This window comes from Poeciliopsis prolifica, unplaced genomic scaffold, assembly GCF_027474105.1.
Source record: "Poeciliopsis prolifica strain line A6 unplaced genomic scaffold, Auburn_PproV2 SCAFFOLD002, whole genome shotgun sequence".
Taxonomy (NCBI): domain Eukaryota; kingdom Metazoa; phylum Chordata; class Actinopteri; order Cyprinodontiformes; family Poeciliidae; genus Poeciliopsis; species Poeciliopsis prolifica.
In genome coordinates, this window is record NW_026562377.1 from 7458289 (window position 1) to 7482183 (window position 23895).

Consider the following 23895-nt stretch of genomic DNA (forward strand, 5'->3'; position numbering starts at 1 on the left):
ATTAGGGGGCGCAGAGGTACCTGTTTTGTTGCTGAAGCTTTTGATGAACAAACTGAGGAACTTGTTTTTTTTTTGTGTAATTAAAAAAATGTCAAAGTATTTAATTCAGGAGAATAATGAATCACAAGAGAGCAAATAAAAAACTCCTTTATGATCGTCATCAGCTTATGTTGCTCTGCTTTAAAGCTTAGGGAGCTTCTGTTTTTGTGTTAAATGTCAAGATGTGAACGTTTCATTTGTTGACTCATTCAATGAAGATCTTCAAAAATATATTTTATTTGAGTAATTAAGCTCATGGTCCAAATTAATTTTAGCAACGGGACGATATTAATGAACATTGACATGGAATACATGAGATTATATAACAAATATAATGGCCAATAAGATATAAGCAGCCATAAAATCCAAAAATATTAGCGTATGTTAGTTGTTTTTATTTTTTATGATAAATTTATTTATTTTTCATTTTTTTGCTTTCTGAGCCTGTTTTTAAGGCGGTTCCTAAATGAAATGAGAAGGGTCCTTTTTGATGCTTGGAATGTAAAAAAAAAAGTGGCAATGTCAAGAAATATTGCAGAAAATGTGAAAATTATTTAAAAAAAAGAATGTCAGTATAATGAACAGTTTGTCCATGCACTGTCCAGTGAATAAGTTACAACCTATTAATATCAAAGGTAGCTTTATTTGCTGAAATTTGTGCTTGGGTTCCAGTTTGCTCTCATAAAGACACCAAAATGAAGTTTCTGATTAAAGCTGAGTGTTTATATCACATTTTTGGCAGACATTTCTCAAGCAGATATGTGTTTCTTCCCTGCAGACTTTTTGTTTTCCCTAACTCAGCTCTTTCACTTCCAGGCTCAGTTTCTCTTCTGCAAACTTAGTTCAGATTGAGGGCCAACCGGTGGTGTAACCTTGAAATTTAGCACATTGTGCATTTCTTACACTCAAAAAAGACATTAGGTGAGGCAAGCGAAGTGTCTTTCCCACGTCCACGAATGAGTCAGACCAGTTCTGAACTTTTTTCACACACTGACACAACCACAAATTTAAATAGTTTTGTGTGACAATATATAAGGGTGTTTTATAAATGTGACTGGCCACAACAAAACCACAAACAGGTCTGTATGGGACATTTTGAGTTATTTAAAGTTTCTTAAACTGTGGATTCTGAGCTCTCCAATGATGACAAACACAAAAATAATAATAAAAAGTTGTTTTACTACAAAGAACAGTGACTTCAATAAGTATTCCTGGCTCTGTTTTCTTCCTTCAGCTTTTCTTTTGGGTGACCTGTTTTCAAGCCACTTATTTATTATTATTTTTAACCCCAATCGTTCGGTAAGCTTAAGGAAAATGACGCAACGGCAATTGTTCCTATTGGGGTGAAAATCACAGTGAATTGTTTTTATTTTAATAAGTACATTTTAAAACAGAATGAAAAATGACAATATTTTACAATAATGAGCATGAAATTTAATATTCATTCAGTTATTACACCATTGCATTGTCATATATTTATGACAATGCTGGACCTAAAACCTCTCTCAGCGTTTTCTTTTTCATAGCCGGTACAATCTCCGTGTTGATGTCGACGTTGAGGTCAAACTTGAGGCTGAAACACTCTTTGCTGGGGTCATCAGTGTGTCGTCTCCTTAGCTTCTACTTAATTAAAGTTTCTTGTTTTACAATGTAGTAGCTTGTTATTTAATTTTGAGCATTTTGAGGTTCTATAGTAGTTTACATATTTTTGTGATTACATGTTTATATCTTGTTCCCTGAAAACCTTTACTGGCAGGTGGGCAGGGTCATCTGACCATCATGACAGTGAACACGCATCGGCACAGCCAACCTGTCTTTTACCTCTTAGACAAACAAATGAAAGGTGATCCTTATGTGGTGCATACATCTTAGTTGCATCAAAAAATCTAAAGTCAAGGCCATGTTGACTCAATAATTCCTCGTTCACAGTGCATGGTTCTGAAAATTAAAAACAAAAACAGAAAAATAGAATTAACTTTGTTTCATAAACTAATAAAATGTATAATTACTAATGTTTTTACATTTACTTTTAAGTATTTATCAAATGTTTTGAGTAGATTCTGTTTCTAAGCTGAAGATGCGGATAAATAATCCTCTGCATCTTATTTCTTACATTTTGCTTCTTTTCTGTCTAATCATGAATCATAATAAGAATTACAAAAAGGAGCTTATGTTCCAACCTCTTTTTATGTTATTAAAACCATACAGAATTCTTTTTGAAACATTATTGTTACTCCTTTGATTTCTACTTTTGTTATTTGGCATTTAAGTTTATGTCATTTGTTCGTACAATTAGAAAAACACAATTTCTAGAAATATTGATTATAGCTGTAAGATTCAAAATAATAAGCAGCAGTGGTTTTTAAATACATAATTAGAACAGCAGAAATATCACAGTGTGCAAAATGAAATGTTGAAATTGAACTTACTCATGCATCTCATGTTTCCTTCCCATACACCGTTGTTGCAGGTTTGAAATGGGTCACCGTTCATAATGTACTGATTCTGACAGATATATTCAACTTTGTCACCAGTTTGATAAACTGCATTTGATCTGAGAAATAATTTGGTGTCTCCATCTTCAAGAAGTGGTGGTGCTGAACAATGTACAACAGCTGAAAGAATGTGAACAAAGAGAAAAAAAGTGATTTGAAATTGTGCTTAATTCATTAATATGAACTACCTCTCAATCGAACGTTCTTAAGAACGGCTGTAAAAGCCATAAAGGCTAAGATTGTTGTGATGAACTGCTGAAGGCGAAATGTCGGAAGATGAAAATGTTTCTTAAAGTCAAGGGGCCAATTTGAAAGCGTCAGATTGTGAAATTAAATTTATTTTGTTTTCTTTGGTACATGCAACATTTTTATAACAACTGAAGGAAACAGTTTGTTGACTGCACTATAAAATTGATCATCTTTGGCCTGTATTAAAATTTGTTTTTGAGCACAAAAGGGAAAATCTCCACTTCAGATGAACGTACCTGAGCACAACGGGAAGGAAGCGTTCCATTGGCCGGTTGGTAAGCATTCAATTTCCCCTGAGCCGCTCAGCTGGTAACCAGGACCACAGAGAAAACGCAGCTTGTGTCCAGGTTTCAGTGTTGTGCCAGTCGATGTTAGTCCAGTTACATACAGATTAGTATCCAGTCCACCAATTTCACAAGTGTTCACTGAAAGTAAAACAGGAAGTTAATAAAATAGGAGAATATGTAAAACAATTATTATAAAAGAAACCTGAAAATATCAGGATCTGCATTAGTTTCCCCCTTAGAACGGCCATTTAACAGCCGTGCATTTTCTTTTTTGTCCGAGCCTCTTCCCATTACATAAGCGCTAACATACCTCTTTGAACCAAAGTACTTAACTGTACTGGTGTTATTTATTTATTTTTGGAAAATAAGTATCTCACAATTTAGGGAATTAACATAAATACTCATCATGGAGAATTTATATTACAGTGTTTCCATTGGCTCTGGTTCTGGCTGATTTAAAAAGATCTGACATTATGAAACTTGACATCAAAAAATGAACTAGAATAGAATAGAATATACTTTATTGGTCCCCAAGGGGAAATTGCTTATTTGTTGAAAGACACTCCATCTTAGGTAATAAATACAAAGTTTGTAAAATATATAAGTACACCTGAGAGTGAGAAGTTCAAAAAGACTACATATAGACAAATAAATAAATAACAAGCAATCACATGCAATATATTAATCAATAAATAACCTATAAATGTGTGCAAGATAAGTATCAGATAACTATAAGCTTCTTCTTCCCCACATGTAATAATTATCATATGTAGTTTATAGTTTTTGATGCATACTAGATACAAAACTCTGTTCAGAGCAACTTTGCCATGTTCGCCTTTGGCATAAAATTAACAACAAAAGACAAAGTTAATAATAATAATAATCTTTATGTAATGACTGACACACACCAGGCATTAATCTTTCAATGCAGTTAATGAAACATTGTTTCATGCATGTTTCTAACTCCTATATATAAGCAGATTGAGTCTGGAAGGTGCTATGTAAACAAAGTTGCCTTGCCTGAAATAAAACCTTCTTTGTGTTTTCTATAACAATGGCTTTAAAACATGAATAAAAAACAGTTTCTTACCGTTCTGTGACCAGGAAAATTTCACACTTAGAAACACCTGGAGAACCAGGAATATAAACCGCAGAGGCTTCATTGCCTGTGTTGACTTGATGTTTTCTGAGGAAAAGTTTACTGAGGTTGCCCCACTTTTAATTCAGCTGCAGCTCCAAAGGGCGACATGAACAGCCCACATTTACTTCACTGTTTTTCTTCCACCAAGATGAACCCGCCACTCACATCCTCACACATTTATCAAGACTTAAATGGATTCCATCAAAAAAACAACAAACAGTTAGGTTGATCTTCTCTGTTTAACTATAACCTTTAACTATAACCTTTGATTATTTCTAAGAATCTTGAGAATTTGTTTTGCTTATCAACTTTTGAAGGTCAGACTGGATTGGTTACCGTAAAGCCAAACTTTCTGTCTGAACTGTTAGTTAATCATGTACATTTTTGTTTGCTTGGTTATCTTGCAAACATTTATTTAAAATCCCCTGGTGCCTTTACCTGGTTTTCATGAAGGACAGTGGAGTCAGTATTGTGAAACTTAAGCAATTTAGTGGTAAGATGAAGATCAATACATAAAGATACACTGTCTTGTGTAGTTTTCTCAAACATAATTTTATATAGCGCTTTAGCAAATGCTGAGAGATGTAGTACAATATAAAATAAAAGTTTTGCTGATAAAAGTTATGTAAAAACTTAAATAGTCCAAGCTTAAAATCCTCTCTTTCCACATAGAGTAGCCAACATTAGAGTTGAATCTGGAATCCTTTCTCTTCATTACTAACAGGGATCTTCCAGCCAAGATGGACAAATTCTCCTCAAAAAGGGCAAACAAACAAAATTGATAACCCAAGTCTCAGGCTGTGTTCACACTGCAGCCTGATGTGACCTAATTCAAATTTTTCTTCTTGCTTTAATGAGACTTATCTAATCTTTTTATGACAATCTGAACAACAAAGGTAGGATTTTTTTTAATGCGACCCAGAGTGCTTGGCTAACCGATGCTTATCTGATCTGAATCCTAACGGCCAGGTCCTGAACGTTATTTATTCTCAACAAAAGTTCCTACTCAGCGCCCTGATACGCTCAAGAGAGAAGAAAAACAACAACTATGGAGGACAAGACTGAGTTTTAAGTTGTCACTGTGCTGGTTCTGGTCGTACAGCAACTTCAAAATCACAACCTGTGCTCCATCGTTAGCATCCATGTTTACTACTGCAAAGGCTGAGCACTTCTTCCTCTTTCTGACGATTAGCAAAACACTGAACACTCTCTATTCTTACATTGTTATTGCGGCCTCGACTGCACATGTGGGGCACTTTCAGGTCATTTGGAGTTCACACTGGAGAACACATACAAGTCGCGACTGTGAGGATTTGGGTTTTTCTCTGTGTTAATTTAGGTTTCTGTGTCGTTTTCAGTTGTTCTGTCTAGTCCTTGATTATTCCCAGCTGTGTCTCGTTACCCTCTGTGTATTTAATCCCACTGTGTTCCTGGTTCCTTGTCGGATCTGTTATATCAAGCCTTGTTGCGGTTTAGTTTTTTGTCAGAGGTCCACTGTTACCAGTTGCTGCCAGTTTTGAGCCTTCGCCTTCCGTTCATCAAAAAAAATCCAGTTTGATAAAAAATCTGAATAGTGCAGTGTGAATGTAGCCTTACACTCTAAGCAGCTCAAATCCACAATAATTCCCTTCTAATGAGATGTTTTGGACATAGTAATAATAAATCATCACTAATGTAAAAAAAAAAAATCAACATTTTGCATCCTATGTTCTAGAACAGTGGTTCTCAAACTTTTTTTAGTGATGTACCCCCTTAAAAATATATTTTTAGTCAAGTACCCCGACACTGGCAAAACATTTTTGGAAGAAAAAACAGTGCTGTGGGGCTGCACAGTGGGTAGCGCTGTTGCCTTGCAGCAAGAAGGTCCTGGGTTCGATTCCCGGCCCGGGTCTTTCTGCACAGAGTTTGCATGTTCTCCCTGTTGGGTTCTCTCCACGTTCTCCAGCTTCCTCCCACAGTCCAAAAACATGACTGTCAGGTTAATTGGCCTTCCCAAATTCTCCCTAGGTGTGAGTGTGCATGGTTGTTTGTCTTTGTGTTGACTGGCGACCTCTCCAGGGTGAACCCTAAAACTTAATTATAAATAAGTTATATTTTGTTTACAAAATAAATTAACTTTATAAATAAAGATTTGCTCACAAAAAAAACAATAAACGTTACCTCTTTTCGGATAAAAAAAGAAGATTGCACTTTAATCACTTTGCATTGAACATTTGATTCGGTTTGAACAGTAAGTAACGGTGTCATTAGACACAGTTTTTAATGAATCCGCTGATTTTTTGTGCAGCATAGTTTCAACTGCAGCGGGCAGCAGCAGGTCTTCCGCTATGGTGAACGGTTTTTTAGCTTTGGCTGATGTAGTGGAGGCTTTTCGCATTGTGGCTTTGAATGACTTGAACTGAGAAAGTTTTCTCCTGAAGAACTCCGGTGACTTACCAACATGGCGTCCATGTTTTGTGGTGAGATTCCGGAGGTGTGCCGGCTGCATGCTAGCGTTGGCTAATTTCTCCCCGCAAAAAAACAAAAAACAAAACACAGTGCCTGGGGGGTCAGAGATCGTGGACGTAAATCCCATTAAAACATACTTTTCCATGTATGTTCTGTACTTCGTCGGCTCTCGTTTTGCCTTCTTTTTCACTTTATCTGAACTTTCAGCAGCATTGCTGCTAGCTTCAGCCACGTCTCCATAGTTACAGTGTAGTCATGGTAACAGTGCGCTGGGTCCATTTTATTTTAAAGGATATTGAAACTAAATACTGAATATAAAATTCAGTGCATGAACACACATTTAAATTATTGTAAATTATTTTACAAAATAATTTTTCCCAAGACTTATTGTGAGGAACCGACTGATTTTTTAAAGATATTTTGAAAAGCTTCACGTACCCCCTGCAGTACCTCCACGTACCCCCAGGGGTACGCGTACCCCCATTTGAGAACCACTGCTCTAGAATATAAAATATAAAATGGAAAATCATCTTGCCATCACAACAAAATATCTTCTGATAAATGATCATTTCAGTTCGATCTGCTAGAGCAGTGTTTCTCAAATTTGTTCAGGCTGCGGACAAACACGCACAGACCATTTGACTTGAAACTGACCCATAATGACACAACCTATGTACAACCTGAAATGAAAAAATTAGTCTCTGGACTAATATGTAAGTAGTTTTGTGTGACAATATATAAGGGTGATGCTGTTTCATAAATGTGACTGGCCACAACAAAACCACAAACAGGTCTGTATGGGGCATTTTAGTTATTTAAAGTTTCTTAAACTGTGGATTCTGAGCTCTCCAATGATGTTAAAAACATAAAAATAAAAAATAAGCTGTTTTACTACAAAGAACAGTGACATCAATAAGTATTCCTGGCTCTGTTTTCTTCCTTCAGCTTTTCTTTTGGGTGACCTGTTTTCAAGCCACTTATTTATTATTATTTTTAACCCCAATCGTTCGGTAAGCTTAAGGAAAAATGACGCAACGGCAATTGTTCCTATTGGGGTGAAAATTACAGTGAATTGTTTTATTTTAATAAGTACATTTTAAAACAGAATGAAAAATGACAATATTTTACAATAATGAGCATGAAATTTAATATTCATTCAGTTATTACACCATTGCATTGTCATATATTTATCTGTTATTTATTAAAGTAATTTCTTGTTTTACAATGTAGTAGCTTGTTATTTAATTTTGAGCATTTTGAGGTTCTATAGTAGTTTACATATTTTTGTGATTACATGTTTATATCTTGTTCCCTGAAAACCTTTACTGGCAGGTGGGCAGGGTCATCTGACCATCATGACAGTGAACACGCATCGGCACAGAGCCAACCCGTCTTTTACCTCTTAGACAAACAAATGAAAGGTGATCCTCATGTGGTACATACATCTTAGTTGCATCAAAAAATCTAAAGTCAAGGCCATGTTGACTCAATAATTCCTCGTTCACAGTGCATGGTTCTGAAAAACAAAAACAAAGACAGAAAAATAGAATTAACTTTGTTTCATAAACTAATAAAATGTATAATTACTAATGTTTTTACATTTGCTTTTAAGTATTTATCAAATGTTGTGAGAAGTAGATTCTGTTTCTAAGCTGAAGAATAATCCTCTGCATCTTATTTCTTACATTTTGCTTCTTTTCTGTGTAATCATGAATCATAATAAGAATTACAAAAAGCAGCTTATGTTCCAACCTCTTTTTATGTTATTAAAACCATACAGAATTCTTTTAGAAACGTTTTCGTTACTCCTTTGATTTCTACTTTTGTTATTTGGCATTTAAGTTTATGTCATTTGTTCGTACAATTAGAAAAACACAATTTCTATAAATAGAAGGAGTGTGTAAAATACAGAAATTAGAAATAAACACCAATAAAAATATATTTTATAAATATGCATAGTATTTCTAGATACTTTGAAAGTACAGATAAGTTAATGCTGTTTGTCTTTTTTTTTATCACTAAACAAAACCTTTCTTTTAAAAAAAGGGTTTCTGGTTTGTTATGCATCTGTACTTTTATTATTCTTGATTACAGCTGTACGATTCAAAATAATAAGCAGCAGTGGTTTTTAAATACATAATTAGAACAGCAGAAATATCACAGTTTGCAAAATGAAATGTTGAAATTGAACTTACTCATGCATCTCATGTTTCCTTCCCATACACCGTTGTTGCAGGTTTGAAATGGGTCACCGTTCATAATGTACTGATTCTGACAGATATATTCAACTTTGTCACCAGTTTGATAAACTGCATCTGATCTGAGAACTAATTTGGTGTCTCCATCTTCAAGAAGTGGTGGTGCTGAACATTGTACAGCTGAAAGAATGTGAACAAAGAGAAAAAAAGTTTGAAATTGTGCTTAATTCACTAATTTGATAGGATTTAGGGGCTATATTATTAGTTGTTTGCATTCTGACATAAAAAATGAATTGCTGCCCAGGGCATTTAATCTAGAACACTGCAGTGACTTTTCTACATCTACAAAGAGTACAAAGAGAGACAATCTGTTGTCTTTTTAATTCATTATATTACTGTTTATGCTTAAATGTTGCTTTACCCACAGAAATTGAAAATCTCTTGTTTTTTCTTTGCACCATGTGGGGACTTATTGGTCAAAAAGAAAAAGTGCATCTGTCAACACATTTTCTTGAACTGATGTAAAAATAAAAAACTAAATTCTATTTTTCCTTTTTTTAGCACCATTTCTTCTCACCTGGACACATTTCAGATATTGTCCACTTGCCACTCTGACATGTTGCGTTGCCTTCTTTATTTGCACCAGGCCTAGTGCATTCATATTGAACCACTTCTCCTTCCATGTAACTTTCTTCAATCATGTCTGCCCTCACTTTCAGTCGCGGATCACTGAGCGTCTCACACAAAGCTGCAACACATTAAGACAGTTTTGTTACAATTAGCATCACAGAGGTTATTTCAAAGGGCAGGCACTCCTCTAAATCACTTGGAAGGCCTTATTTTGTGCTTCAGTTCATGCCAATCATTGAAATGTTTTTATATAGCTGGTAAACCACAGACTTAAAAGTAATTTGAATATTTTACAATAGCAAAAAATAGAGGTTTGATGAAAATGATTAATAATATCTACTGGCAGAAATCCAGTCAGACTTCTTTTGGTCCATTCTGATCATAGTCTGTCATATATTTGGTATAATTTTTCTAAACTGCAGTTTAGTCAAATTTTCTGCAAGTGTTTCTTAGATTTTCTCTGCAGAAATTATGAAAATACTTGCTACGTACGCAATAATTGAAGATCGCAGGAATTGAATGGTTTACTTACAAACATAAAGTGACATAGAAATGGAGGAAATCATAACCCAGTCCTAAAACAATGCCATAGCTTCTTCTTGTTCAAGTCAAGCTAGTTTTTCTATTAACATCTTAAATATCCCATAATCATCATGTAAGACTATAAAGCTGTAACCAGATATTTGAACAAACTTTTCTGATGTCATAAATTAAAATGATGTCTAATAAATGCTGGACAAATGAAACAGTATTTTTAACGTTTATTACTTCTTCTTAGCATGTTTAAGTGTGTTATTTTACACTGCTATCATGTTTGAAATAAATAAATATATATATATATATATATATTTTTTAAACTTTCTTCAAATTCAAATGCTTTTTCACATGGACTCTTTACACGTGACGTCACTCTCGAGCTGTCAGCCCTCGGTGTAACAGCGGATTTACAAGGTACAAAGATTAACTTTCATATACTTTATAAGTAAGTAATTAAGTATGATTTGTTCGACTTGAACAAGTAGAAACAATGAATAAACTGGCAAAAGCAACTTGTCAGTTTAGTGTAACAGAGAGCAAAGTGTGTACATGTCTGTGTGAATTTTGCCCAAAATAATGAAGGTTGTGTTTGTTTTTGATGAGATTTTTGAGTAATGCCATGTTTTGGAGCCACCTAGTGGTGTGATAACGGACTGCATGTGGCGGTTCCTTCAGGCGCTCTCGCGGCTTCCCTCACCAGAATTCAGCCGAGTGCTGCTGGAGGTAGGTGCGAGAGACGCAGCTCTTCATTATTTTTTTACTTGGGATCATATTTTTCTGGTTCAGTACTTAACAAAATACTATAATAACAATTGACATCTATAAATATAATTTATAAAGTTTTGTCGTGGTTGGGCTGGAAAAATATGACCCTATGTGTGAGAGTTGCGTCAGTTGGTGTTCCTGGTTGACCAAACAGTCATGACGCTAACTATATCTTTTGTTTTTCAGCTGAGGGACCACTCGCATGTTTAAGAAATCCTTGAGTCAGGTCTTGAAGATTTGTCTTTTTTTTATCACTCTAGGTGGGTTCTGGTTATAAAAACATATGTATACATGTACAAAAATATATATAGAAATGTTTTCCAAATGTTATAACTGTTATCTGTTGGCTGCGATGGCAGTTATCTGTTATTTTACTGTTGGTTTTGTTGAAGTTATTTTGGAATGAGAATGTTTTGTTTTGATTTGAACCCTTTTGTTATGATCGGGTCAATTTGACCCCTTTCAATTTTTGAGTTGACCAAAGTGCAGGTTATTCTTATTTTTTTTCCATGAAATTTTGTGACTTTTCCTCATCTAGGGTCATGAACTTCTGAGTAAAATATGGAGTCTTTGATGTGTTGAGAAGTGTCTGCACACAATTTGTGTACAAAGATGATGTTTTGACCCAGACATAAAGTAGCCCTTTAAATACATAATAAACATGCCTCTTTGATGTGATTGGTTTTAATTGCCTCAGAATAGCTATTGAGAACCAGGTGTGTGTGGAGGAGGGACTTTCCCTTCCCTCTCCTTGTCACTTTTACATGCCCTTTCTTTGAGAGATATATCCAAAATGAGCTCCAGAAGATTTACAGCTGAAGAAGCTTCATTGAAGATTTTGAATTGGGATAACGATGTCGATGAAGAAATTTCAGAGATAGAAGATCCTTCAGAGCCAGAGGACAATGCCGTTGATGATCCAGATTGTCATTTTTCCCAAGATGAGGAGGATTCAGAGGATGATTCTTCATCAGATGAAAATCAAGAAACGCAACAATCCTCATTCACAAAGAGGACGTGGACATCTAAAGATGGTAAGATAAGATGGTCATCATCATCACCACACCAAAGCCAAGGCAGATTGTCATCTTCTAATGTCATCAAAATGACTCCTGGTCCAACAAGATTAGCCATCACAAGAGTTAATGACATTGAATCAGCATTTCAGCTTTTAATATCCCCACCCATAGAGAAGAAAATTCTTGAGATGACCAACTTGGAGGGGAGACGTGTCTTTCAAGAAAAATGGAAACAACTGAAAGATTTGTCTTTTTTTTTATCACTCTAGAGAAAGTTACACAAGCACACGGCCATGTTCAATTTGAGGGACGGAACATCTTATTGCTGTTGACATCAAGCACAAGCGTTACCAATTTTAATGGAAAAGTAGACTGATAATTAAGCCTTTCAATCAGTTTGAGATTTGATTGGCTTATTGTTAAAACATATTACGAAGTTATATAGGGAGGTGCTATATAAAATCAACTTTTTTGAGTGTTTTATTGTATTATGTTGTAATTCAGTTAACAAAACATACACAAGCTGTTGCTTTTATTCTTTTAATGCATGTTTAGGAAATCCTTGAATCTGCCATGGCAGCTATTCCAGCGTGCCTAAATACTTACACTCCAGCTTTCACATAAGAGACCACCTGTCCCTCACTTTTTTCCCATGCAGCTCCTCCAGACTAGCAGCAGCAGCAATTGACAAACACCTGGTATAATTGTGAGTCTGCTGAGCTCAAAATATGAACTACCTCTCAATCGAACGCTCTTAAGAACGGCTGTAAAAGCCATAAAGGCTAAGATTGTTGTGATGAACTGCTGAAGGCGAAATGTCGGAAAGATGAAAATGTTCTTAAAGTCAAGGGGCCAATTTGAAAGCGTCAGATTGTGAAATAAAATTTTTTTTGTTTTCTTTGGTACATGCAACATTTTTAAAACAACTGAAGGAAACAGTTTGTTGATTGCACTATAAAATTGCAGGTATTGCCTGGAAAAATATTTCCTTCATTTAGTAAATAGTATCAAACATATTTTAAAGTAATAAAATATATTATTTAAGTCTTGAATTTAACAGTTTTAAACTTATGCTGCTAGGTTAAAACATATCTGCAATAATGCTATATTTAATAAAAGCTTTTCATATATTTGGTGATGTTTAGTTTCAACGTCTTACCATACCTTTGCATTTTGGAACAAATGTTATTACTGTTATCTGTTGGCTGCGATGGCAGTTATCTGTTATTTTACTGTTGGTTTTGTTGAAGTTATTTTGGAATGAGAATGTTTTGTTTTGATTTGAACCCTTTTGTTATGATCAGGTCAATTTGACCCATTTCAATTTTTGAGTTGACCAAAGTGCAGGTTATTCTAATTTATTTTCCATAAAATTTTGTGACTTTTCCTCATCTAGGGTCATGAACTTCTGAGTAAAATATGGAGTCTTTGATGTGTCATCCTTGCAATAAATCTCTTGTGACCCAGACAAGATTTCTGCATTTGACTTGCAGCTAAACCGAACAACATTGCCAGATGTGGCTTCTTCTGCATCCCCGAAAATATGTACATTATTGTCTGCATGAATGACTGGACATTTTATGGCTGGAATGACAAAAGTTGAAACACAAGACAAAGAAAGCTTAATACACATAGCGATCCACAATAAGACAAAAAAGTAACTTTTTAGGAAGATACATTGGAGTTTGTTTCAAGTTAGTAATTCCATAACATTGATGAAAAAGTACTTTTTCAACTGGCAGGTTATTTCACTTATAGAAAAAATGTCTTGTGATAAGTAAAATAATCTGACAGTGCACTGAAAACATACTAAAAATGGTTGGTATGTAAGACTTTGTGTTTTTGCAGTGTAACAAAAAGTGCAGTAAACAATAATTTATTCCATTCTTATTTAAAGGTTTTAAATGCTGCCTTATTTTCTTTAGTTCTGATCAATAGCTATGTTTACATTAGAAATGTGCACAAAGGAACACAATTAAAATCACATGTGAATAAGTTTGTTCACACAATAAGCCATCTCAACTACTTCCTGCTGTCTTCTTCTTCATGGTTTGTACCAGTGTAACATCCTGTTGTTGAAAATGTGTGACGTGACAAAAAGGTTTTTCCAATGCAGTTTTGTGAAATAAATCAAATTTAATATGGTAAAAAAAATCCCTCCTCATCCTAATGCCAAAACTCTTTAATGAAAAAGATTTTTGTTGTCAAAAAATGTTTCCATTAAACAAAATTTAAGATGATTTATTATCAAAATTCTATGTCATAAGTCACAACATAAGTATATTATTTATATTATACATGGGGTGTGTCATCTTTGACAAGCTGAAAACATAGACATTAAATAGACTCACAAACTGCTTTACTACAGGCAGAGAAATGTTGCTGTGTCTTTTGTTTGTTTGTTTGTTTTTTTTTTTTAAAGAAAGTGGCATTCTTATTCATATTCACAAAAAATTAACTTCATATTCAACTCGTACCTTCACACACTGGAATGATGCCATCCCAGCCATCTGCCAAGCAGCGCCTGCGGCTAGACCGACTGACCATCTGATAACTGTAAAACATTTTTAATGAAAGTCGTGAGAATGCTCACAATAAAACTCACAAAGAGAAAGGAACTTCTTTTTTTTTATCATACCCTCTGTTGCACTCATAAATAATTTGAGATCCAAACACAAAATCATCTCCGATCTCAAGTCGGAAATCTGCATATGGTGCATCTCCGGGATGTCCGCATGATTTCACTTAAAATATTGGAATGAGAACAAAACATGGGTAAATATTCTGTGGTAGAAAAAAAAGTAAGATAAAAATGTTTAAACTTACGTTCACATTTTTTGCCAGCAGTCATCCAGTTCCCCTCATGACAGATCATCCTGAAAAAGCCAGTATAGCCAACACTGCAGGGAACTCTCACTAGTTTTCCTCTGCTGTAAGTGGCATCCAAACCATTTACGTCAAAATTTGAGTCAAAGTGAGCGCTCTTTATAAACTGTTCCAGTGTACAGTCTGTGTGATGGCAACAAACAATTTCAGTGAGTTTCTAGCAATAACAGATCATCAAACAATCAATGCAAAATAGTTTAAAATTCAAAAGGATGAGCGGAACTACTAGGACTTACCTTGGGATGACACAGAAGTCATTAATTGCGACCACAACAGTAGGACGCAGCTTCTCGTTATCATGTGCATTTTAACCTTCTACTCTGAACCGCCAAACAGAGCGAGGCACAACAGACAGCTACACTGTTATACAGAGAAGGAGCTGTGGATTTCACAAGAGAGAGAGAAAAGAAGATTGCTCAATGATTGCACAAGTGGGTTCAGTCTCCAATCCCTAAATCACAGATAAAGAAAAAAGGAAGTGACCAAAAACAGACCCTTAAATCATGCACCAGCTCCTCAATAGACAAACATAATTTTATTTTATATACTTTCAAAAATAAGTTTGGATTAAAAGCCTGGGAATGGTTAAGCAAATAGGACATCAAATCAACAGTTTTTAAATAGTAATCCTTTTAGTACATAACTGCAAGCCCCGGTTTGGTAATTTTTCCATCAATAACTCTGAAGTAGAAAAAAAACATGTTTTCCTGTAATGTTTTGTTTATATTGTTTTCTACTTTACTGGCAATCATTTGCAGGAATCAATTAAGCAAACAAAACTCACTGCATTTCAAGAACCAGTTCAATAGATTTTATTCAACGTAAATCAGATTTAATTTAGATGAAAATAAGTTTTTCTCATACGCTAAAAAGCAACATCATCAGGGTTTAAGATATAGTTTCAAATGCACTTGAGTTGTGCTTTAGAGAAATTAAGAACTGCCATAGAAAAAGTTTTAAAAACAAACAGAAGATTGACTGTGTGACCGGAGTTTAAAAAACAAATAAAACTGAACGTTCATGTTGAGCAATGCAGGATTTACCCATCTTTCTCAATACTTCATGCCGTTTGTACAACTTCTTTGAACTAAACGAAAAAACACTTTACTTAAAAAACTACTCTCATAAAAACTAATTTCTTAAACACAGATGACTCAGAATTACACACAAAAAAAAAATCAGTATATGAAATCCCAAGGAGCTCTAGAAACCAGGAAATCATTTCTGAGAATATTAACAGTATCTATTTTCCCCTGTCATCCATTTATAACATAGTTTGGTCTTGTCTTTTATTCACAACATATTTTGTTAATTATTTGAGTTAATTAGTGGTTTCCCTTGACAGTTTCCTGGAAATAGATGTGAGTTTTGCAAACGGCCTTGCCTCAGTTACTGCTGACAATGCAGAAAGAAAAAGTTGAATGCGGGTTCATGCTTGCCTAACAATGCTCTGCAAAGACTGCATAAGTCTTATCAACAAATGTTTAACATTTCGGCATGAAAATATTCACAAAATGTTAAATGCGTCACGTTGTGAACAGACTTGTCATGAGTTTGAAACAAGCTGAGTCGACTCTTGTTTTTCTTGCTCAAGTTGCATTTGTTTTAATTTGTTGCCAGATGCACACAAATCCACACCGACTACAATCTGAACAAGAGCTGAACAAAATGCTTTCATCATTACATTAATTTAAAATGACATGACTTGTTTAAGCTTTACAAGTAATTGTGCTCCTGTTCTTTTTTTGGTCAGAATATTTCCGTGCTTGCTGGTCTAAGTTACATTTCTGCCTCCAGCTAGTCTTACGAAATCGAGGCTTTTTTTTAAAAAAAAATTTAATTTTTAAAAATTAAAATGAATTAAATGAAGTAAAAATTTTTGACTATTTTGTGTTGAGTTGTGACAAAATCTGTGAAAGTTTTCTGAACCAAACTCTGAAGACTGATATGTATGATGAGAGTTTGAACAAAAAGGCAGCAGAAGATGGACTGACAGACCAGAAGAGACTTTGTTCCGGAGACGATGTCTCATTTTTTGGACTAATTAACCTGCAGATTTAGTTGGTTTGATTTGTTCACTGTAGGCTTTGTTCTTGCTCATCATGTAAACTTTTAAAATTAATTAAATTGTGAACTTTTTAAGTTCAGTCCCAGTAGAGATGCACCAGCTCTGAGGGACTTTCTCGGCTGAACAACAGCTGTGTGTTGAGATATTCCCTTACAGCAGCGTCAGAGATGGAAGAGCGAAAACTACACCTGCTGAAGTCCAAATTCAGTTCCCGAAGAGAAGTGACATCATAAACTGATTTGAGACCAGAGTAAAACACTTTTCATCAGTTTTATTGGCGGCCAGAGACGATGGAGCCGAGGTAGAACACTACAAACCTTCTTTTCTTACTTTCTTTTCTCACATATGTATTTGTAGTTATGTGTACATTTTAACTTTAAATGTCTACAAGCAATTAATAGAGTATGTCTGAAAAGTGCAGGACGTTCATATCTTGTTTAATCTGTTTTACGTCATCGCCACAAACTGCACACATTTCCATTTATTGGATGAACAGTGACACTCTGAGGAGGTTAAGAGATGTTACACCACATTACAGAATTAAAAACCAAAATATATATATTATTCTCTTTTGTACCTATCTTGATCTGTGCTGTGCTTTTAGATCAATAAATGTATTGACTTTCTTTATTTTTCCTTTTTCTTAATCACAAAAATAATTTCTGGGACACAGACCTCCAAAAAGATCATGACATGTGCCGATTGGTTTCGTAAATGTATTTGTGAAATGACTTAGTCACTAAAGTGTTTCTGTAATAGGGCAGTCCAATGTTATACTTTCACTGTTTAAACTGGAGATTTGTTAAAAATGTGAGACAGATTAAATTATTGCAATATGGAAGAACACAAAAGTGCATTTTTTTGTGTTTTGTTTTTACAAGTTTTGTGAAAGAAATCAGTTGAAAACAATGTTTACGAGCCAGTCTATGTAAAAATGCAATGTAAGGTTGAAACAGAGGATGGATTTCTCCCTGTACCTTTACACTCAATCCCACAGGAACTGACAGTGCAACATGTATGCATTTACTGAAAGATTTTATTTAGTTTTAAAATGACATAAATCCTAAAACAGCTCATAGACAGTACTGACCGAATAAAATATCATCTAATATTTCTGCAAAACAAGTTGTGAACATGTTTTGTACAGACCATGTACCTACACTATCCTGTTCAAGAAATCACAGTAGGTCCCCTTCATTAATACTTTTTTTTTTAAATTACAGCCAACAGTGCCCAGTGTGGCATAATGTAAAAAGCAATATGATAAACAACTAATAGCTCAATGCAGAATGGACCAAAACTGTCATCAAGCCAGCAATTTTAAAAATGGCGACCTTCATGGATGAGAATGTAACATTTTTGAAGTAATTAATTATTAGTTAATTGGAAAATTACCACATTTAGGTCAACACGTTCAACTAATCCTGTATCTTTAAAGAAAAGAATAAAAATGCAGAGTCCCATAGTGACCATTAGGGGGCGCAGAGGTACCTGTTTTGTTGCTGAAGCTTTTGATGAACAAACTGAGGAACTTGTTTTTTTTTGTGTAATTAAAAAAATGTCAAAGTATTTAATTCAGGAGAATAATGAATCACAAGAGAGCAAATAAAAAACTCCTTTATGATCGTCATCAGCTTATGTTGCTCTGCTTTAAAGCTTAGGGAGCTTCTGTTATAGTGTTAAATGTCAAGATGTGAACGTTTCATTTGTTGACTCATTCAATGAATGATCTTCAAAAATATATTTTATTTGAGTAATTAAGCTCATGGTCCAAATTAATTTTAGCAACGGGACGATATTAATGAACATTGACATGGAAATACATGAGATTATATAACAAATATAATGGCCAATAAGATATAAGCAGCCATAAAATCCAAAAATATTAGCGTATGTTAGTTTTTTTTATTTTTTATGATAAATTTATTTATTTTTCATTTTTTTGCTTTCTGAGAGCCTGTTTTTAAGGCGGTTCCTAAATGAAATGAGAAGGGTCCTTTTTGATGCTTGGAATGTAAAAAAAAAAGTGGCAATGTCAAGAAATATTGCAGAAAATGTGAAAATTATTTAAAAAAAAGAATGTCAGTATAATGAACAGTTTGTCCATGCACTGTCCAGTGAATAAGTTACAACCTATTAATATCAAAAGTAGCTTTATTTGCTGAAGTTTGTGCTTGGGTTCCAGTTTGCTCTCATAAAGACACCAAAATGAAGTTTCTGATTAAAGCTGAGTGTTTATATCACATTTTTGACAGACATTTCTCAAGCAGATATGTGTTTCTTCCCTGCAGACTTTTTGTTTTCCCTAACTCAGCTCTTTCACTTCCAGGCTCAGTTTCTCTTCTGCAAACTTAGTTCAGATTGAGGGCCAACCGGTGGTGTAACCTTGAAATTTAGCACATTGTGCATTTCTTACACTCAAAAAAAGACATTAGGTGAGGCAAGCGAAGTGTCTTTCCCACGTCCACGAATGAGTCAGACCAGTTCTGAACTTTTTTCACATTTTGTGATGCTACAACCACAAATTTAAATAGTTTTGTGTGACAATATATAAGGGTGATGCTGTTTTATAAATGTGACTGGCCACAACAAAACCACAAACAGGTCTGTATGGGACATTTTAGTTATTTAAAGTTTCTTAAACTGTGGATTCTGAGCTCTACAATGATGTCAAACACAAAATAATAATAAAAAGTTGTTTTACTACAAAGAACAGTGACTTCAATAAGTATTCCTGGCTCTGTTTGCTTCCTTCAGCTTTTCTTTTGGGTGACCTGTTTTCAAGCCACTTATTTATTATTATTTTTAACCCCAATCGTTCGGTAAGCTTAAGGAAAAATGACGCAACGGCAATTGTTCCTATTGGGGTGAAAATCACAGTGAATTGTTTTTATTTTAATAAGTACATTTTAAAACAGAATGAAAAATGACAATATTTTACAATAATGAGCATGAAATTTAATATTCATTCAGTTATTACACCATTGCATTGTCATATATTTATCTATTATTTATTAAAGTAATTTCTTGTTTTACAATGTAGTAGCTTGTTATTTAATTTTGAGCATTTTGAGGTTCTATAGTAGTTTACATATTTTTGTGATTACATGTTTATATCTTGTTCCCTGAAAACCTTTACTGGCAGGTGGGCAGGGTCATCTGACCATCATTACACTGAACACGCAACGGCACAGAGCCAACCCGTCTTTTACCTCTTAGACAAACAAATGAAAGGTGATCCTCATGTGGTGCATACAAGTTAGTTGCACCACCAACTCTAAAGTAAAGGCCATGTTGACTCAATAATTCCTCGTTCACAGTGCATGGTTCTGAAAAACAAAAACAAAGACAGAAAAATAGAATTAACTTTGTTTCATAAACTAATAAAATGTATAATTACTAATGTTTTTACATTTGCTTTTAAGTATTTATCAAATGTTTTGAGAAGTAGATTCTATCTCTAAGCTGAAGATGCGGATAAATAATCCTCTGCATCTTATTTCTTACATTTTGCTTCTTTTCTGTCTAATCATGAGTCATAATAAGAATTACAAAAAGCAGCTTATGTTCCAACCTCTTTTTATGTTATTAAAACCATACAGAATTCTTTTTGAAACATTATTGTTACTCCTTTGATTTCTACTTTTGTTATTTGGCATTTAAGTTTATGTCATTTGTTCGTACAATTAGAAAAACACAATTTCTAGAAATATTGATTATAGCTGTAAGATTCAAAATAATAAGCAGCAGTGGTTTTTAAATACATAATTAGAACAGCAGAAATATCACAGTGTGCAAAATGAAATGTTGAAATTGAACTTACTCATGCATCTCATGTTTCCTTCCCATACACCGTTGTTGCAGGTTTGAAATGGGTCACCGTTCATAATGTACTTATTCTGACAGATATATTCAACTTTGTCACCAGTTTGATAAACTGCATTTGATCTGAGAAATAATTTGGTGTCTCCATCTTCAAGAAGTGGTGGTGCTGAACATTGTACAGCTGAAAGAATGTGAACAAAGAGAAAAAAAGTGATTTGAAATTGTGCTTAATTCATTAATATGAACTACCTCTCAATCGAACGCTCTTAAGAACGGCTGTAAAAGCCATAAAGGCTAAGATTGTTGTGATGAACTGCTGAAGGCGAAATGTCGGAAAGATGAAAATGTTCTTAAAGTCAAGGGGCCAATTTGAAAGCGTCAGATTGTGAAATTAAATTTATTTTGTTTTCTTTGGTACATGCAACATTTTTATAACAACTGAAGGAAACAGTTTGTTGACTGCACTATAAAACTGATCATCTTTGTCCTGTATTAAAATTTGTTTTTGAGCACAAAAGGGAAAATCTCCACTTCAGATGAACGTACCTGAGCAAAACGGGAAGGAAGCGTTCCATTGGCCGGTTGGTAAGCATTCAATTTCCCCTGAGCCGCTCAGCTGGTAACCAGGACCACAGAGAAAACGCAGCTTGTGTCCAGGTTTCAGTGTTGTGCCAGTCGATGTTAGTCCAGTTACATACAGATTAGTATCCAGTCCACCAATTTCACAAGTGTTCACTGAAAGTAAAACAGGAAGTTAATAAAATAGGAGAATATGTAAAACAATTATTATAAAAGAAACCTGAAAATATCAGGATCTGCATTAGTTTCCCCCTTAGAACGGCCATTTAACAGCCGTGCATTTCCTTTTTGTCCGAGCCTCTTCCCATTACATAAGCGCTAACATACCTCTTTGAACCAAAGTACTTAACTGTACTGGTGTTATTTATTTATTTTTGGAAAATAAGTATCTCACAATTTAGGGAAATTAACATAAATACTCATCATGGAGAATTTATATTACAGTGTTTCCATTGGCTCTGGTTCTGGCTGATTTAAAAAGATCTGACATTATGAAACTTGACATCAAAAAATGAACTAGAATAGAATAGAATATACTTTATTGGTCCCCAAGGGGAAATTGCTTATTTGTTGAAAGACACTCCATCTTAGGTAATAAATACAAAGTTTGTAAAATATATAAGTACACCTGAGAGTGAGAAGTTCAAAAAGACTACATATAGACAAATAAATAAATAACAAGCAATCACATGCAATATATTAATCAATAAATAACCTATAAATGTGTGCAAGATAAGTATCAGATAACTATAAGCTTCTTCTTCCCACATGTAATAATTATCATATGTAGTTTATAGTTTTTGATGCATACTAGATACAAAACTCTGTTCAGAGCAACTTTGCCATGTTCGCCTTTGGCATAAAATTAACAACAAAAGACAAAGTTAATAATAATAATAATCTTTATGTAATGACTGACACACACCAGGCATTAATCTTTCAATGCAGTTAATGAAACATTGTTTCATGCATGTTTCTAACTCCTATATATAAGCAGATTGAGTCTGGAAGGTGCTATGTAAACAAAGTTGCCTTGCCTGAAATAAAACCTTCTTTGTGTTTTCTATAACAATGGCTTTAAAACATGAATAAAAAACAGTTTCTTACCGTTCTGTGACCAGGAAAATTTCACACTTAGAAACACCTGGAGAACCAGGAATATAAACCGCAGAGGCTTCATTGCCTGTGTTGACTTGATGTTTTCTGAGGAAAAGTTTACTGAGGTTGCCCCACTTTTAATTCAGCTGCAGCTCCAAAGGGCGACATGAACAGCCCACATTTACGTCACTGTTTTTCTTCTCCCAAGATGAACCCGCCACTCACATCCTCACACATTTATCAAGACTTAAATGGATTCCATCAAAAAAACAACAAACAGTTAGGTTGATCTTCTCTGTTTAACTATAACCTTTAACTATAACCTTTGATTATTTCTAAGAATCTTGAGAATTTGTTTTGCTTATCAACTTTTGAAGGTCAGACTGGATTGGTTACCGTAAAGCCAAACTTTCTGTCTGAACTGTTAGTTAATCATTTTTTGTGTTTGGTTATCTTGCAAACATTTATTAAAATTGTTTTTGAAGTGGAGTCAGTATTGTGAAACTTAAGCAATTAGTTGGTAAGATGAAGATCAATACATAAAGATACACTGTCTTGTGTAGTTTTCTCAAACATAATTTTATATAGCGCTTTAGCAAATGCTGAGAGATGTAGTACAATATAAAATAAAAGATTTGCTGATAAAAGTTATGTAAAAACTTAAATAGTCCAAGCTTAAAATCCTCTCTTTCCACATAGAGTAGCCAACATTAGAGTTGAATCTGGAATCCTTTCTCTTCATTACTAACAGGGATCTTCCAGCCAAGATGGACAAATTCTCCTCAAAAAGGGCAAACAAACAAAATTGATAACCCAAGTCTCAGGCTGTGTTCACACTGCAGCCTGATGTGACCTAATTCAAATTTTTCTTCTTGCTTTAATGAGACTTATCTGATCTTTTTATGACAATCTGAACAACAAAGGTAGGATTTTTTTTAATGCAACCCAGACTGCTTGGCTAACCGATGCTTATCTGATCTGAATCCTAACGGCCAGGTCCTGAACGTTATTTATTCTCAACAAAAGTTCCTACTCAGCGCCCTGATACGCTCAAGAGAGAAGAAAAACAACAACTATGGAGGACAAGACTGAGTTTTCAGTTGTCACTGTGCTGGTTCTGGTCGTACAGCAACTTCAAAATCACAACCTGTGCTCCATCGTTAGCATCCATGTTTACTACTGCAAAGGCTGAGCACTTCTTCCTCTTTCTGACGATTAGCAAAACACTGAACACTCTCTATTCTTACATTGTTATTGCGGCCTCGACTGCACATGTGGGGCACTTTCAGGTCATTTGGAGTTCACACTGGAGAACACATACAAGTCGCGACTGTGAGGATTTGGGTTTTTCTCTGTGTTAATTTAGGTTTCTGTGTCGTTTTCAGTTGTTCTGTCTAGTCCTTGATTATTCCCAGCTGTGTCTCGTTACCCTCTGTGTATTTAATCCCACTGTGTTCCTGGTTCCTAGTCGGATCTGTTATATCAAGCCTTGTTGTGGTTTAGTTTTTGTCAGAGGTCCACTGTTACCAGTTGCTGCCAGTTTTGAGCCTTTGCCTTCTGTTCATTCTGTGCTGCCTGGACTTTGGATTATTGTGCTTTTGTAATTTATTTCATCATTGAACAACCATCAT

The 23895-nt window shown here is 34.6% G+C and overlaps 3 protein-coding genes across 6 annotated transcripts in view; all 3 read right to left on the reverse strand.

The window, feature by feature from the left end:
• Positions 1-23895, reverse strand: part of LOC129377934 (complement factor H-like) — a 44707-nt gene that overhangs the window by 10890 nt on the left and 9922 nt on the right. For 2 of the 3 annotated variants that reach the window (XM_055058175.1, XM_055058158.1), the window contains 2 exons: positions 20586-20768; positions 19538-20091 (listed from right to left, as the gene is read on the reverse strand). The exons of the other annotated variant lie outside the window; for it this stretch is intronic. In XM_055058175.1, the coding sequence (XP_054914150.1) occupies positions 19898-20091; positions 20586-20768 (377 nt within the window). In that variant the 3' untranslated portion in view covers positions 19538-19897. Of the gene's footprint in view, positions 1-19537; positions 20092-20585; positions 20769-23895 lie in introns of those variants that run through there. 3 annotated transcript variants of the gene reach the window in all.
• LOC129377981 (complement factor H-related protein 5-like) lies at positions 1369-22495 on the reverse strand. Of its 2 annotated transcripts, none has more exons than XM_055058214.1 (4): positions 22274-22495; positions 21134-21322; positions 2469-2654; positions 1369-1977 (listed from the first exon to the last, which is right to left on the reverse strand). In XM_055058214.1, the coding sequence occupies exons 1-4, from the start codon at positions 22344-22346 to the stop codon at positions 1817-1819; spliced, it is 609 nt and encodes a 202-aa protein (XP_054914189.1). In that variant the 5' UTR covers positions 22347-22495; the 3' UTR covers positions 1369-1816. The 2 variants fall into 2 exon arrangements, with proteins under 2 accessions (XP_054914189.1, XP_054914180.1); XM_055058205.1 differs by lacking the exons at positions 21134-21322; positions 22274-22495 and adding exons at positions 3020-3208; positions 4161-4302.
• Positions 7579-15068, reverse strand: LOC129377961 (complement factor H-like). The gene is made up of 7 exons (XM_055058186.1): positions 14931-15068; positions 14635-14817; positions 14447-14552; positions 14286-14362; positions 9435-9605; positions 8855-9037; positions 7579-8175 (listed from the first exon to the last, which is right to left on the reverse strand). The coding sequence occupies exons 1-7, from the start codon at positions 14998-15000 to the stop codon at positions 7982-7984; spliced, it is 984 nt and encodes a 327-aa protein (XP_054914161.1). The 5' UTR covers positions 15001-15068; the 3' UTR covers positions 7579-7981.